Genomic DNA, 18,178 nt, shown 5'->3' with positions numbered 1-18,178 from the left:
CACACAAGATTGTCGTCCGTGATCCGTGTCCGTAGGCTACTTTCACACAGACTGATCCGCAGATCGGTCTGCATAAAAGCTTTTTCAGATCTGAGTTTTCACTTCGTGAAAACTCAGATCCCACAGTATATTCTAACACAGAGGCGTTCCCATAGTGATGGAGACGCTTCAAGTTAGAATATACTACGAACTGTGTACATGACTGCCCCCTGCTGCCTGGCAGCACCAATGAATGTAATACAGGGGAGGGAGGGAGGGAGGGAGGGAGGGGGGGGAGCGCACTGGCCACCAATGTATGTAATACAGGGGAGGGAGGGGGGGGCTGCACTGGCCACCAATGTATGTAATACAGGGGAGGGAGGGGCCGCTCTGGCCACCAATGTATGTAATACAGGGGAGGGAGGGAGGGAGGGGGGGGGGCCGCACTGGCCACCAATGTATGTAATACAGGGGAGGGAGGGGGGGCCGCACTGGCCACCAATGTATGTAATACAGGGGAGGGAGGGGCCGCTCTGGCCACCAATGTATGTAATACAGGGGAGGGAGGGAGGGAGGGGGGGGGCCGCACTGGCCACCAATGTATGTAATACAGGGGAGGGAGGGGGCCGCACTGGCCACCAATGTATGTTATACAGGGGAGGGAGGGGGGTCTGCCCCCTCCTGCCTGGCAGCACCTGATCTCTTACAGGGGGCTATGATACACACAATTAACCCCTCAGGTGCGGCACCTGAGGGGTTAATTGTGCGGATCACAGCCCCCTGTAAGAGATCGGGTGCTGCCAGGCAGCAGGGGGCAGTCATGTACACAGTTCTTAGTATATTCTAACTTGAAGCGTCCCCATCACTATGGGAACGCCTCTGTGTTAGAATATACAGTCGGATCTGAGTTTTCACGATATAACTCAAATCCAATGGTATATTTTAACATGGAGGCGTTCCCATGGTGATGGGGACGCTTCAAGTTAAAATATACCATCGGATTGGAGAAAACGCAGATCCGATGGTATAATAGGGACTCCTGACTTTACATTGAAAGTCAATGGGGGACGGATCCGTTTGCAATTGCACCATATTGTGTCAACGTCAAACAGATCCGTCCCCATTGACTTGCATTGTAAGTCATGGCGGATTCGTTTGGTTCCGCACGGCCAGGTGGGCACCAAAACGACTTTTTCCTTCATGTACGTGGATCCTCCAAAAATCAAGGAAGACCCACGGAAGAAAAAACAGACACGGATCACGGAACTACGAAACCCGTTTTTGCGGACCGCAAAAAAAAACGCTCGTGTGCATGCTGATAAATGCAGATTTCAGGTGTAGCACATGACAGAGCTATGGAGTGCGCTGCGTCTGGGAGGTGGTTCCCCTCCCCCTCCCATTGTTGGTTGGGGGAGTGGATCTGTCTATCTATTTAATCCTGGAGGTTTGGCAGTCCATACAGTTACGACTAGGCTACTTTCACACTCGCGTTTGGTGCGGATCCGTCATGGATCTGCACAGACTGATCAGTTCAGATAATACAACCATCTACATCCGTTCAGGACGGATCCGTTTGTATTCTCTTTAACATAGCAAGTCAATGGAGGACGGATCCGTTTTCTATTGTGCCAGATTTTGTCATAGAAAACTGATTCGTCCCCATTGACTTACATTGTGTGTCAGAACGGATCCGTTTGGCTCAGTTTCGTCAGACAGACACCAAAACGCTGCTTGGTGTCCTCCTCCAAAGCGGAATGGAGACGGAACGGAGCCAAACTGATGCATTCTGAGTGGATCCTTTTCCATTCAGAATGCTTTAGGGCAAAACTGATCCCTTTTGGACCGCTTGTGTGAGCCCTGAACGGATCTCACAAACGGAAAGCCAAAACGCCAGTGTGAAAGTAGCCTAAGAACGCTATAGTTCGAAACGCGTCAATTGTGCGGTGGTGTCCACATGCTGTAATTTGTTACCGAAAATAACGACTAAGCAACGAAACGATTTACAAGTGCTCTAAGCAGCGGTTTTCTGTCCACTATGTGGTGGGGAGCAAGATGGATCCGTCCTGACACACAATGCAAGTCAATAGGGACAGATCAGTTTTCTGACACAATAGAGAACTGATTCGTCCCCTATTGACTTGCAATGGAGTTCATGACGGATCCATCTTGGCTATTTTAAAGATAATACAAAAGGATCAGTTCAGAACGGATGAAGATGGTCGTATTACCAGTAACAGAAGCGTTTTTGCTGCCTAGACCTCCACCAGATTTATTGGAGGGACTTAGGATGGATGATAAATTTGGTGCAAAAATAGACACTTTTCTCTGACTATATACCAGCTATTGGTTGTCTTACTTTAAGATAGATTTTTATGAAAGTATTTTGCCTCAAAATGGCACATCTTATACCCCACTCTCTTACTGAGCAAGTCAGAAAAAAAATGTAGAAGCCATAAATGGGCCAAAATTGTGCCAATTTGCACCACTTCTTAGACAGATCTTTGGCATAGACACGTCAGTAAATATGATGTCCAAACTCTTGACACATACAGGTATATGTTATGGGGCGCTTCCAGGCATGGTATTCAGCCAGTTCCCTCACGTTCTTCAGATCCGGTTGTTAAAATGACAGCCGGATCAGAGAACCGTGTTACCGCCTCTGGCGGAGGCAGCTGGAGCGCTTTCATTCCATAGTTTAGCTCCTTAGGCTTTATAAAGGTTAAGTGGTATGTATGTATGTATGTATGTATGTATGTATGTATGTATATGTAAATGTGTCGTGACTCCGCGTGTCCGCCGTTGAGAAGGGAACCTGTTGTTAAAAATTTGAATCCCACCCCTGGGCACTTCAGATGAGTTTGTTCTTCATAATCTATTCTGTCTATCCATAACGCAATTCAGCATATACCCCAACACGAACTTCAAAATATGAAGTTCGCTCACCCCTAGTTAGAAATGATCTCACTATTTTATCATAATTCTACAACTCTATGAGCTCTCAAAACGTATATGATGGATTAAGGGGGTTTTACAACCAAAAGCACTATATTATGTATGCACTAAATAGGTGATTTCAGCATTCAATCAAATACATAGTGAAGAAATCCGGTATGTGTTAGGCTACTTTCACACTAGCGTTTTCGCTTTCCGTTTGTGAGATCCATTCAGGGCTCTCACAAGCGGTCCAAAACGGATCCGTTTTGCCCTAATTTATTCTGAATGGAAAAGGATCCGCTCAGAATGCATCAGTTTGCCTCCGTTTAGTCACCATTCCGCTCTGGAGGGGGATACCAAAACGCTGCCTACAGCGTTTTGCTGTCCGCCTGACGATGCGGAGCCAAACGGATCTGTCCTGGCACACAATGTAAGTCAATGGGGACAGATCCGTTTTCTCTGGCACAATAGAAAACGGATCCGTCCCCCATTGACTTTCAATAGTGTTCAAGACGGATCCGTCATGGCTATAGAAGACCTAATACAACTGAATATGTTCATGACGGATGCATGCGGTTGTATTATTGTAACGGAAGCGTTTTTGCATATCCGTGACGGATCCGCAAAAACCGCTAGTGTGAAAGTAGCCCTATTAAGGCCTTCGAAATGCATTCACATAGGTCAATGATTCGCAGCATATCTGCCAGATCTGAAGATACAGATATTACATTTTGCTGCTGTTAACTTCTATGGAGCTGGAATCGTGAAAAAGTACAATTACATTACATACAAGTAATAAGGTATAGGTAACTTTGTAAAAAAGTTATAAAAATGCAAAAAAATAAAGTCTGAAAAAAATGTAGAAGCCATAAATGGGCCAAAATTGTTCCAATTTGCACCACTTCTTAGACAGATCTTTGGCATAGACTCATCAGTAAATATGATGCCCAAACTCTTGACACATACAGGTATATGTTATGGGGCGCTTCCAGGCATGGTATTCAGCCAGTTCCCTCACGTTCTCCAGATCCGGTTGTTAGAATGACAGCCGGATCAGAGAACCGTGTTACCACCTCTGGCGGAGGCAGCTGGAACGCTTTCATTCCATAGTTTAGCTGCTTAGCCTTTATAAAGGTTGAGTGGTATGTGTGTGTGTGTGTGTATGTATGTATGTATGTATATGTAAATGTGTCGTGACTCCGCGTGTCCGCCGTTGAGAAGGGAACCTGTTGTTAAACATTTGAATCCCACCCCTGGGCGCTTCAGATGAGTTTGTTCTTCAGAATCTATTCTGACTTTCTTTCATGTGGTTTTAGCATGATTGTAGTTAAATTGTGTTCATACTACAACAGGATCTTGTTGATGACCTGAAATCAGAACTTACTGGGAAACTTGAGAAGGTGATAGTTGCACTAATGATGCCAGCCAAACTGTATGATGCATATGAACTTAGACATGCTATCAAGGTAAGTAGTTTACTCTTCATCTGAATGAAAATACAATGGCTTTCATTTAATCTGGCATCTATTAAGACAGAACGTTTTAAAATCTGGCACTAGTTTCCAGCACAGATCTGAGATATAATGTGGGAAATGCCAATCAGTCGAATCTGGAAAAGTAAAAACTACAAACAAAGATACTAATATTACACCTCCAATATATATATATTTTTAAATACACCAAGTCTATGGCTGGGTCTCCATGATGTGGCAACCCAGTCCTATGGCAATGACAAATGGAGGCATGAGTTAGCGGGTTAATTGTCCTCAAATTTGTGCAGCTATTGGCCATCCCTAGCAGGTGGGGTTTCTAACGCCAATGGCAGCTGCATTGCGGCAGCCCCGGGGAACCTCAGCCTAACACACATCTCCATGTTTTCCAGGGTGCTGGCACTGATGAGAATGTGCTCATTGAAATTCTTGCCTCACGAACCCCAGCTGAAATCAATCACCTCAAAAAAGTCTACAAAGAAGGTACTGAACAAACTTTCACATATTGTGTTTTTTTATTTTTTGCAGCGATTAAAGAGTGGCCTACTGTACCTCCAAGTTATAAATGAAAAGTCATAAACTACAGGGCTTACTATAAGGTTTACATGGGGTTTCCAGCCTCATGAAATCTTTACAAACAGCTGACAATGCTGTAAAATAGCAAAAAGATTAATACTCGCCTTACCAATCACCTGCTGCTTCCATGCTGATGCTTCTCTGGTCCCCTGTTGGTCTTTGTTTACTAGGCTCCAGCAATATGGTATCATTGTGGCATCTGACTACTGTTGTGTCGACATGTGACCACTGCAGCCAGTCACTGGCTATAGAGGTAATGTTTTCACACCACTGAGTTCATTGCTGTGGCCAGTGATTGGCTGCAGCAGTCACATGTCACAATATTGCAAGAAGGATGTCACATGACAACCCATCTCAGGAGTGTCAAACAGATATAGAGTATGAAAACCCCTTTAACTTTGCCATGTAGTAGGTTACCAAGGTCCTTCTTCTTTCTGAGCTCCAGCAGTAGAGACACCCCTGCTGGACATTCCATCACCGTCCGGTTTTACGTTATGCTGGAGTCCTCTCCTGTATAACGGAAACCAGATGGATCCGTTATGCAGGCTATAGACTTCCATTATGACTGAATGAATTACGGAATGCCTCTAAAGGAATTCCATTAGGCATTCTGTTATGGAATTGCGTTATGGTCCTTGGTAACGGAATCCATAACGCAATTCAACATATACCCCAACACGAACTTCAAAATATGAAGTTCGCTCACCCCTAGTTAGAAATGATCTCACTATTTTATCATAATTCTACAACTCTATGAGCTCTCAAAACGTATATGATGGATTAAGGGGGTTTTACAACCAAAAGCACTATATTATGTATGCATTCAATCAAATACATAGTGAAGAAATCAGGTATGTGTTAGGCTACTTTCACACTAGTGTTTTCGCTTTCCGTTTGTAAGATCCGTTCAGGGATTTCACAAGCGGTCCAAAACAGATCCGTTTTGCCCTAATGTATTCTGAATGGAAAAGGATTCGCTCAGAATGCATCACTTTGCCTCCGTTTAGTCACCATTCCGCTCTGGAGGGGGATACCAAAACGCTTGCAGCGTTATGCTGTCCGCCTGACGATGCGGAGCCAAACGGATCCGTCCTGGCACACAATGTAAGTCAATGGGGACAGATCTGTTTTCTCTGGCACAATAGAAAACTGATCCGTCCCCCATTGACTTTCAATGGTGTTCAAGACGGATCCGTCATGGCTATAGAAGACATAATACAACCGGATCCGTTCATGACGGATGCATGCGGTTGTATTATTGTAACGGAAGCGTTTTTGCATATCCGTGACGGATCCGAAAAAAACGCTAGTGTGAAAGTAGCCCTAATAAGGTCTTCGAAATGCATTCACATAGGTCAATGATTCGCCGCATATCTGCCACATCTGAAGATAAAAATATTTATTTAATTTTGCTGCTGTTAACTTCTATGGAGCTTCTATGGATTACATACAAGTAATAAGCTATAGGTAACTTTGTAAAAAAAAAAGTCCTCTCCCACATAAAAATTCACTGAAAGAGCCACAGGTGACTATAGAAGTATATACCATTTACCTAACATGGTAAATCAGTGCATAGTGATAAATTCTATAATGTGCCCACAACTAGCTATGTACTATAGCTAATTCAGTCATGAAAACCCGACGTAGAGTAACATGGAAAAGTTGGGTACCCCTCGTCAAAATTACGGTTACTGTGAACAGTTAAACATATTAAAGAAATGATCTCCAAAAGGCAAAAAGTTTAAAGATGAAACATGTTTTGTCAACATTTTAAGCAATATCCGTGTGTTCGTTTTGGTTTTGTACAATTTTAAAAAGAAAAAAAAAAAGTATTTGAAAAAAAAACGATTTGATACATATGCAAATTACCCTGAGATGAGTCCTGTACGTGAGATGAGTCAGGGACAGGACTCATCTCAGGGTAATTTGCATATGTATCAAATCGTTATTTTTACACAATAAAAGCACACAGAGCTATGGGGACTGGGTATTGCGGATGTGCTAGCGGCCATCTAGCAACCCATGTCCTCAGGTCTATGCACAAAATCCCGGTGACGGGTTCCCTTTAATAAAGATATGGAAATGGCATAGATCACTCTGCTATGCCCTGTTCATAACTCCGATTCACTTCTAGAGCTGTTTTTGTAAACTCGCAGCCTGGATCGAGCAAGACAGGATGAGTCGGAACAGTGCAGGATACGTGGTGGTGGGACCCACATTCATCAGACACTTCTGGCATATCTTGTGGTTATCCCATGAATCTCTGACATAAGAAAACCCTGTTATGGATGATATTTTTATATTTTATGTTGCTGTAGAGTATGAGTGCGAGCTGGAAGACAGCATCACTGGAGATACAGCTGGTTTCTTTCAGAGAATGTTGGTGGTTCTTGTCCAGGTTAGTCTTTTCAAATAATTTTTTTTAAGTTGCTACGAAGTTTGTGCAAGTAGTTAATCAGATTGTCAGATTTTAGATGATTAAGCTTTTATTTCCCTCAAATGCAATAAAGGATTATAGTGGATTATAGTTTGCAAAATAAAGAATTTTAATAGGAAAATCACCAATCAGGGAAACTTAAAAAAACAAAAACAAAACTTACAGTACATTGGTAGCCAGTTATAGAGATTGATTTCATTTTTCTGTGTTTTATACAGATGTGCAAATACTGTATATCTGAATCCATGTCATCTACAAATGGGCACAAACAGATCTCATAGGGCCCCATGGGAAACACTCCCAAGGTAATGCCTAATGTGACTCCCAAGATGAATCAAAATTTTATTTTATTTTAATTAAGACTTTTAAATGACTTTTATGCTCTGAGCATTATATTTCTCAGTGTATTACAATCAACTGGTATAAATACATTGATAAATTCTCTGCTTCATTTCATGTAGTATATTATAAAACTGGCTGCCTGCAGCCGCCACTAGGGGGAGCTCAGTGCATATAACTTTACATAGTTGAGAAGAATGCCATGGAAGTTGTAAATCTCCTTGAACTAAGCTCCCCCTAGTGGCAGCTGCCAGAAAATGCAGTGTCGGGAACAGGAAAAGCAGGCTAATGCCAGGTTCTCCTCCAGTCCCCATAGCAGTTGCATGGCCTGCCTCTATGGTAGGTACGTCACTGCTGTCTACAAACACACTGATTGAGACCCATATGTCACATCTTCCTTGTGACTGGTTTACTTGTAATGGTAAATCTATGTAATGCAAACCTACCTGCTTCTGTAGAAAACAAGTGATTCTTCTGTTGTTGTAGCATATGGCGGATTTATACATGATTCTTGGGCTGATTATCGGGAATGAACATTACTACTAACGCTTATTCCCAATTATCTGCCCGTGTAATTGTGCAGCCGATCACCCGATAAATGAGCAGAACATTAGTTCATTGAGCGAAATGATCTTTCATGCAGCACAATAAATCCTGGTTCCTGGGCAGCAGACTGTGCTGTGTGAACAATGATCTGTATGAGGAAGAGGGATTTGCAGTCGTCATCACTCATCCCCATACAGTGGAGATTGCTGCATGTAAATGCAATTCTTTCCACCACAGACTTCCTGATAACTTCTTACACTCCACGCATGTGAATGCAACTAACTATAATTTATTTGCCTGGACAAACAACTATTTCGCCCAATTAGAAAGCATTTTGCTTGATCATCAGGTGATCGGCACCTTTAGAGCAGGGATGCCCAACCTGCGGCCATCCAGCTGTTGCCAAACTACAACTCTTTAGACTGTCCAGGCATGATGGAAGTTGTTTTGCAACAGCTGGAGGGCTGCAGGTTGAGCATCCCTTCTTTAGAGGGACAGGTTGTTAGAACCAAGCATTCATCCGTAGGAACGTTTGTCCCGGACAATCGGGCTGTGTAAACCCGCCATGCCACATAACTTAGGTGAAGTCATGCATTATTAAAGTGAACCTGCCATCATGACCCCCCCCCCCCTCCAAATCTAGTATAATGTGTGGACCAATGAAGCACACAATATATGCATTTCTTATCTTTCGACTCTCTTTGATTCTTCACCATAATCCTGCAAACGGTCTATGCTCTGTATGCTAATTATCCCAAACTACTAAGCTCCGACACGAGTCCAGTGGACTCCAAAATGCCTCATTACTTTCCAGTTCATAGACTATGTCTGAGCTTCCTGCTGGGGAGTACAAATGAGCTGAAAGATGAGTACATTTATGGAATCTGTTTTCATCTATCTATGCATTCCAGTCATTCGGGGGTGGGGTTGGTCTGATCACAGATTCCCTTTGAAATGAATCAGCCATCCTTAAAATGTATTTGATTTAAATGTTCTTCATTGTATAGATTTTTACCCTGTAGTGTATTCCCATTCTGCAGACTATTGAAGTGGCATCATTGATATTTCTTTTCATGTGATCAAACTTACTTATGTGTTCCTCATATGCTTTTCCAGGCAAACAGGGACCCGGACTCCAAAGTGAATGATGCTCTGGCTGATCAGGATGCCCAGGTCAGTGTGATCTTCGCCTGATGAAATGACTAACATGAATTTTGCAATCATTCCCCGAAGTGATTCATTAAATTTGTCCTTTTATAATTGTTTCTACCTGATATCTCAATGAATTTAATTCCTTTCTGCCAGGATTTATTTAAAGCTGGTGAGCTTAAGTGGGGTACAGATGAAGAAAAGTTCATCACAATATTGGGCACACGCAGCAATGCCCACCTAAGGAAAGGTAAATCACCATTCATGTGTTTTAGTGTGACCTCTAGAACATGAGTCCAGCTTCTGTGCTGTCATTGTGCATTCTATGTTTTGCTTTTGTTTTTTTTTATATCCAGACCTCGTATAGTACATGACAATCTCCTTTCTAAGGCCTCTTTCACACTTGCATTGTCCGGATCCGTCGTGCACTCCATTTGCCGGAGGTGCCCGCCGGATCCGTAACAACGCAAGTGAACTGAAAGCATTTGAAGACGGATCCGTCTTCAAAATGCGTTCAGTGTTACTATGGCAGCCAGGACGCTATTAAAGTCCTGGCTGCCATAGTAGTAGTGGGGAGCGGGGAAGCGGTATACTTACAGTCCGTGCGGCTCCCGGGGCGCTCCAGAATGACGTCAGGGCGCCCCATGCACATGGATGACGTGATCCATGCGACACGTCATCCATGAGCGTGGGGCGCCCTGACGTCACTCTGAAGCGCCCCGGGAGCCGCACGGACGGTAAGTATACTGCTCCCCCGCTCCCCACTACACTTTACCATGGCAACCAGAACTTTAGCGTCCTTGAAGCCATGGTAACCATTCAGAAAAAGCTAAACGTCGGATCCAGTAATGCGCCGAAACGACGTTTAGCTTAAGGCCGGATCCGGATTAATGCCTTTCAATGGGCATTAATTCCGGATCCGGCCTTGCGGAAAGTGTTCAGGGTTTTTGGCCGGAGCAAAAAGCGCAGCATGCTGCGGTATTTTCTCCGGCCAAAAAACTTTCCGTTCCGGAACTGAAGACATCCTGATGCATCCTGAACAGATTTCTCTCCATTCAGAATGCATGGGGATAATCCTGATCAGGATTCTTCCGGCATAGAGCCCCGACGACGGAACTCTATGCCGGAACACAACAGCGCGAGTGTGAAAGAGCCCTTAGTGTGACCTCTAGAACATGAGTCCAGCTTCTGTGCTGTCATTGTGCATTCTATGTTTTTTTTTTTTTTATATATATACACTGCTCAAAAAAATAAAGGGAACACAAAAATAACACATCCTAGATCTGAGTTAATTAAAAATTCTTCTGAAATACTTTGTTCTTTACATAGTTGAATGTGCTGACAACAAAATCACACAAAAAAAAAAAAAATGGAAATCAAATTTTTAACCCGTGGAGGTCTGGATTTGGAGTCACACTCAAAATTAAAGTGTAAAAACACACTACAGGCTGATCCAACTTTGATGTAATGTCCTTAAAACAAGTCAAAATGAGGCTCAGTAGTGTGTGTGGCCTCCACGTGCCTGTATGACCTCCCTACAACGCCTGTGCATGCTCCTGATGAGGTGGCGGATGGTCTCCTGAGGGATCTCCTCCCAGACCTGGACTAAAGCATCTGCCAATTCCTGTACAGTCTGTGGTGCAACGTGACGTTGGTGGATAGAGCGAGACATGATGTCCCAGATGTGCTCAATTGGATTCAGGTCTGGGGAACGGGCGGGCCAGTCCATAGCATCAATGCCTTCGTCTTGCAGGAACTGCTGACACATTCCAGCCACATGAGGTCTAGCATTGTCTTGCATTAGGAAGAACCCAGGACCAACCACACCAGCATATGGTCTCACAAGGGGCCTGAGGATCTCATCTCGGTACCTAATGGCAGTCAGGCTACCTCTGGCGAGCTCATGGAGGGCTGTGCGGCCCTCCAAAGAAATGCCACCCCACACCATTACTGACCCAATGCCAAACTGGTCATGCTGGAGGATGTTGCAGGCAGCAGAACGTTCTCCACGGCGTCTCCAGACTCTGTCACATCTGTCACATGTGCTCAGTGTGAACCTGCTTTCATCTGTGAAGAGCACAGGGCGCCAGTGGCAAATTTGCCAATCTTGGTGTTCTCTGGCAAATACCAAACGTCCTGCACGGTGTTGGGCTGTAAGCACAACCCCCACCTGTGGACGTCGGGCCCTCATATCACCCTCATGGAGTCTGTTTCTGACCGTTTGAGCAGACACATACACATTTGTGGCCTGCTGGAGGTCATTTTGCAGGGCTCTAGCAGTGCTCCTCCTGTTCCTTCTTGCACAAAGGCGGAGGTAGCGGTCCTGCTGCTGGGTTGTTGCCCTCCTACGGCCTCCTCCACGTCTCCTGATGTACTGGCCTGTCTCCTGGTAGCGCCTCCATGCTCTGGACACTACGCTGACAGACACAGCAAACCTTCTTGCCACAGCTCGCATTGATGTGCCATCCTGGATAAGCTGCACTACCTGAGCCACTTGTGTGGGTTGTAGACTCCGTCTCATGCTACCACTAGAGTGAAAGCACCGGCAGCATTCAAAAGTGACCAAAACATCAGCCAGGAAGCATAGGAACTGAGAAGTGGTCTGTGGTTACCACTCCAGAACCACTCCTTTATTGGGGGTGTCTTGCTAATTGCCTATAATTTCCACCTGTTGTCTATCCCATTTGCACAACAGCATGTGAAATTGATTGTCACTCAGTGTTGCTTCCTAAGTGGACAGTTTGATTTCACAGAAGTGTGATTGACTTGGAGTTACATTGTGTTGTTTAAGTGTTCCCTTTATTTTTTTGAGCAGTGTATTTTTTTTATATCCAGACCTCATATAGTACATGCCAATCTTTCTAACAAAGCTAGAACCAGTCCTGTACCTCCCATGGATCCAAAGATCTCCACATTCATTGTTCTGCTAGATTTATATCAAGCTGACAGCTCAAATGGAACGTCCTTTCTGCTGCAGCTCTCTCCCTTTCACAAATCAGGATCAAACTGAGCATGTGCGGCCATCTCAGTGAGCAGGTCAAAGAAATCTTACACGCCTGTCTAAATATGACTGTCTGTAAATGAACAGCTTAGATTAATGTCCCGATCCGTATGTTGAGGGTCAAGGTCTATGCGTGTAGATCCAACCTTTTCTCCTCTAATAGTAATGTAGCAGCATGCAGAGTGCTTAAACTGGCCAGATGCTAGAGGTTTCAGATGGGTATATTCTGAACCGTTGCACTAGAGTTTTGTCTGAGGCTAGTGCTAAAAGTTAGAATGAGCCTCCATTGATGGGAAGCACATTTGTCATATGACCTGGACATCTCTAAGAATTGTTAATGAATTGACCGGAGAAACCCTCAACAAAACAAACACAACAGATCAACTTTTTCAAGATAGCCACCTTCAGTTGGCATCTGACCAGCTTGTTTGTGGCAAAAGTCAAAGATCTCTAGTGTATACTAAACTTTCACCACTCTGTGTGCCACCGTATAGTGCCTCTGCATTGCTTGTAGGGGAATTTGGAGGTATTTCCAGCCTTATGAATATATGGGAAATTGAATCAATCAATTGGAGTCATTGCTAACGTATATTGGCTGCTAAAAGGTATATTTCTGCAACACTGGTTTGGAGTCTCCTCTTTTATACAGTGTAAGACCAATGGTTATAGTTATAATCAATTACATACCAATGTACTGAAAACAAATTTACTCTTGAATTTAGGTCTCCTTTTAATCCTTCTCCTAAAAGCTTAAAGGGGTTATCCAAATGATTAAACATGTCCTCCAATACCCGGGCCCCTCATATAGATTATACTTACCCCACTCCCCAGCACCTGTGTCGCTATGGATCCCCGCACGCCGCCGCTGCATCTCCCCGCAATGCTAGGGAGGCTTGTCCCCGTCATGGCCTCTTCTTGGAGATGCAGTGTCAGCTGTGTGGGAATAGGGAGTGATGCGGGTGCCAGGGAGCGGGGTAAGTATGATCTATAGGAGGGGCCCAGGTGTTGGGGTGTATGTTTGTTTTAATAGTTTTGATAACCTCCTTTTAAAGAACTTCTCCAGCTGCAAATATAAAGCAGCATAGGTTATTACTAAAGAATAATGTGGATGGTCTTGTGCATACCTGTGGTGGCACACCGGTTCCTCGGTAACACCGTAATCTTCCAACAGTCACTCGCCACCATTAATAAAAATAAACAGGATGGAAAATCATATGGTGGTGTAGCAGTCCATGCATTTACACTGTTCCCACAGGTTTTCCATCCAGTACTGCTTAAGGTGGTCATACACATTAGACAGAAGTAGGTTGATGGCTGAGCGATGGTTTTGTATACACGGCCATACGCATTTTAGGCCATATTGTTTAAACTGCTCATACATGTTCAATGAAGTTGGGCGATGGAGAAAATATCTTTTTGGGACTTTTTTCCGTGAATGAAGAAAAAAATACCAGATGATACATCTCTGTGGATAAAAGGAATGTTTTGTTCCATATGCAAGAGTGTTAAAGCAAGAGCATTGTACATTTTTATTGTACAGTAAAACCTTCCTTTTATCCATGGTGTGGGAATGTACTGCACTCTTATCTCATTAAGGCTACATTCACACGACTGTGTGCTGTCCACATCCCTAGTTCCGTTCCGAGGCCCCGCAAAATAAGATGGAACATGTCCTATTCTTGTCCGCGATTGTGGACAAGAATAGGCATTTTCTATGATAGCGGCGGCATGTGTAGTCCGCAAATTGCAACTCTTCATAAGTGCATGTTCGAAGCAAGGGTTATTAAAAAAAAATTATAAGAAAAAGAGGAATCGCCTATCCTATGGTTCCAGTGGCGAGTTCCCATCTCCTCCGCTTTTGGCTCCCCTGGAGAGGAAGTATGACCTGCCCATTACACTCAGATCACCGCTGCTGTCCAATCAATGGATCCAACTGGAATGTGTGCAGGCATGGCATGCAACCACCGCCAGCACTGAGGCCCACAATTGCCCAGCAGTGGTGAAGTGTGGGTAGATGGCCAGAGGGGACCAGGAGCAGAGGAAAAGGAAGGCACTGGAACAAGAGAGCATGTGACAAGGAAGTAATTTTTTAACCTTTGCACCCATCCTGAACATAGGCTTCCCAGTTTGAGTGCCCCTTTTAAATTTATTTTTTATTTTTTACTTTTTATTACAGCTGTATTTTTGTTGACACACCATGTTTTTTGGGGGATGTTATCTGGTTTATGAGGGAGCTCCTAGTGGAGAGATTTATAGAAATCATATATATGTATGGCATATCGACAGATAGAAGAGAGTCCTCCATCCATGAAGCATTTATGACCTACTTTGGCTATGCTATAAATGCTTATGATGGGAATTGTCCCTTCAGCTGGAACTCTATCAAAAATAACTCCATAAAACCAGGGAGCATGCCAGATAAAATACAATTTTAAAGGGAAATAAAAATATCATCAAATCAACATTGATTCCATGGTATGTACGTTATAGTTTTATTAATAAGGTAAAGCCCAATCTCGCTATGAAGAACTATCCCTTTTCTAAAGGATCTAATTCCAAATGTTATTCCTAACAACGTGGAAAATGAGTAATACGGGAAACTCGTATAGCTATTTTAATCGTTTCCATGTGTGAAATCGCCACGGCTTTCCAACTACAGGAAATTTTTAGACTGCTGGCAACCGATAGTTAAAATGTTCACTTCTGCCTTTAAACACATATTGAAGTCTATGGCGCTACACTCCATATACAACCTCAGAGTTAAATATACTTTCCATTGAAGTATTTTAATTATGGGGTGGGGGGGGGGGGGGTATAATACACAGAAAATATGTTTACAGTATAGTATCATTTGCCTGAGTTCCAGAACCTTTGGAAGGGATTTCCTAATTTCTGATGTGGACTGCCTAAAAACACAAAATTCCCCAACAACGCTACATCTTTTCACAGGACAAATCGACTTAAAGCTGAGCATTTTTCCAAGGACACTTCAATCCGTGAAAATTTCATATGCATCCACCTTTTAAAAGGTCACTGACTTTTCATAAAACTTTTGATATGTCATGTAGACATATCAAAAGTTTTCATTGGTGTGGCTCGGAGTGCTAAGAACACCAGCAATCACTAGAATGAGGAGAGAAAAGCACTCACATACTGTGCCCTCTCTCCTTGCTGGGCTAGTCTCAATTCCGTTCCCTGCAGCGAGGAGAGGCACTCAGACCCCTACCAAACAAAACTTTTGATGTTTCTATGACACATCAAAAGTTTTATGAAAACTCAGTGACCTTTTAAAGCTGAATACTTATGAGATTTTTGAGGATGGACCTGTGTGATGTTTAAATACTTTTGTGTTCCTTCATCCTTCATCAGGTGTACAGTCGTGGCCAAAAGTTTTGAGAATGACACAAATATTAGTTTACACAAAGTTTGCTGCTAAACTGCTGTTAGATCTTTGTTTCAGTTGTTTCTGTGATGTAGTGAAATATAATTACACGCACTTCATACAATTCAAAGGCTTTTATCGACAATTACATGACATTTAGGGTCCATTCACACGTCCGTTGTTTCTTTCCTGATCCGTTCCGTTTTTTGCGGGACAGATCTGGACCCATTCATTTTCAATGGGTCCTGAAAAAAAATCGGACAGCTCAATGTCAGATTTTTTTTTCAGGACCCATTGAAAATGAATTGGTCCAGATCTGTCCCGCAAAAAACGGAACAGATCAGGAAAGAAACAACGGACGTGTGAATGGACCCTTATGCAAAGAGTCAGTATTTGCAGTGTTGGCCCTTCTTCAGGACCTCTGCAATTCGACTGGGCATGCTCTCAATCAACTTCTGGGCCAATTCCTGACTGATGGCAACCCATTCTTTCATGATCACTTCTTGGAGTTTGTCAGAATTAGTGGGTTTTTGTTTGTCCACCCGCCTCTTGAGGATTGACCACAAGTTCTCAATGGGATTAAGATCTGGGGAGTTTCCAGGCCATGGACCAAAAATGTCAACGTTTTGGTCCCCGAGCCACTTAGTTATCACTTTTGCCTTATGGCGCGGTGCTCCATCGTGCTGGCAAATGCATTGTTCTTCACCAAACTGTTGTTGGATTGTTGGAAGAAGTTGCTGTTGGAGGGTGTTTTGGTGCCATTCTTTATTCATTGCTGTGTTTTTGGGCAAAATTGTTGTCTTTTCTTCTCCGGCCAAGCCTTTTTCCAGATGCCCCAAACAATCGGAAAGAGGCTTCATCGGAGAATATGACTTTGCCCCAGTCCTCAGCAGTCCATTCACCATACTTTCTGCAGAAGATCAAGCTGTCCCTTATGTTTTTTTTGGAGAGAAGTGGCTTCTTTGCTGCCCTTCTTGACACCAGGCCATCTTCCAAAAGTCTTCGCCTCACTGTGCGTGCAGATGCGCTCACACCTGCCTGCTGCCATTCCTGAGCAAGCTCTGCACTTGTGGCACTCCGATCCCGCAGCTGAATCCTCTTTAGGAGACGATCCTGGCGCTTGCTGGACTTTCTTGGATGCCCTGAAGCCTTCTTAACAAGAATTGAACCTCTTTCCTTGAAGTTCTTGATGATCCTATAAATTGTTGAGGTGCAATCTTAGTAGCCACAATATAATGCCTGTGAAGCCATTCTTATGCAACGCAATGATGGCTGAACGCGTTTCTTTGCAGGTCACCATGGTTAACAATGGAAGAACAATGATTTCAAGCATCACCCTCCTTTTAACATGTCAAGTCTGCCATTTTAACCCAATCAGCCTGACATAATGACCTCCAGCCTTGTGCTCGTCAACATTCTCACCTGAGTTAACAAGACGATTACTGAAATGATCTCAGCAGGTCATTTAATGACAGCAATGAAATGCAGTGGAAAGTTTTTTTTGGGATTAAGTTAATTTTCATGGCAAAGAAGGACTATGCAATTCATCTGATCACTCTTCATAACATTCTGGAGTATATGCAAATTGCTATTATAAAAACTTAAGCGGCAACTTTTCCAATTTCCAATATTTATGTAATTCTCAAAACTTTTGGCCACGACTGTATATACAAATGAATGACTGTGAGAAATCCTGACAGTTTTTGTGAGGAACCCCTCCCACCAACAACTGCCTCTGAAGATCCAGAGGCATAAATGGAAATGGGCTGATTTAGGGGAACCAAGGAGCTAAGATAGCAAACAACCCATAAGGCCCCTTTCACACGAGCGAGTTTTCCACGCGGGTTCAATGCGTGACGTGAACGCATTGCACCCGCACTGAATCCTGACCCATTCAGTTCAATGGGTCTGTATACATGAGCTTTGTCTTTCACGCATCACTTCTGCGTTGCGTGAAAATCGCAGCATGTTATATATTCTGCGTTTTTCACGCAGCCCTGGCCCCATCGAAGTGAATGGAGCTGCGTGAAAAACGCATTGCATCCACAAGCAAGTGCGGATGCAAGGCGTTTTTCACTGATGGTTGCTAAGAGATGTTGTTTGTAAACCTTTTAGTTTTTTTATCACGTGCGTGAAAAACGCATCAAAACGCATTGCACCCACGCAGAAAAAGCTGAACAACTGAACGCAATCGCAGACAAAACTGACTAAACTTGCAAAATGGTGCGAGTTTCACTGAACGCATCTGGACCTAATCCGTTATGCTGGTTTGAAAGGGGTCTAAGTGGCACATTAAGTGAACAGGTAAAACACAAGAATCAAAGAGAATCTGCCAGCCACACAAA

At 43.6% G+C, this 18,178-nt stretch overlaps 1 protein-coding gene across 1 annotated transcript in view; it reads left to right on the top strand.

Moving 5' to 3' along the window:
- Positions 1–18,178, top strand: part of ANXA5 (annexin A5) — a 74,255-nt gene that overhangs the window by 42,538 nt on the left and 13,539 nt on the right. The window contains exons 5-9 of the mRNA XM_040418401.1: positions 4,266–4,379; positions 4,796–4,886; positions 7,298–7,377; positions 9,418–9,474; positions 9,607–9,700. Of these exons, the coding sequence (XP_040274335.1) occupies positions 4,266–4,379; positions 4,796–4,886; positions 7,298–7,377; positions 9,418–9,474; positions 9,607–9,700 (436 nt within the window). The remainder of the gene's footprint in view (positions 1–4,265; positions 4,380–4,795; positions 4,887–7,297; positions 7,378–9,417; positions 9,475–9,606; positions 9,701–18,178) is intronic.

Source organism: Bufo bufo, chromosome 2, assembly GCF_905171765.1.
Source record: "Bufo bufo chromosome 2, aBufBuf1.1, whole genome shotgun sequence".
Lineage (NCBI taxonomy): Eukaryota > Metazoa > Chordata > Amphibia > Anura > Bufonidae > Bufo > Bufo bufo.
The sequence above is the reverse complement of the archived record's forward strand: the minus strand, read 5'-3'. Positions and strand labels throughout refer to the sequence as shown.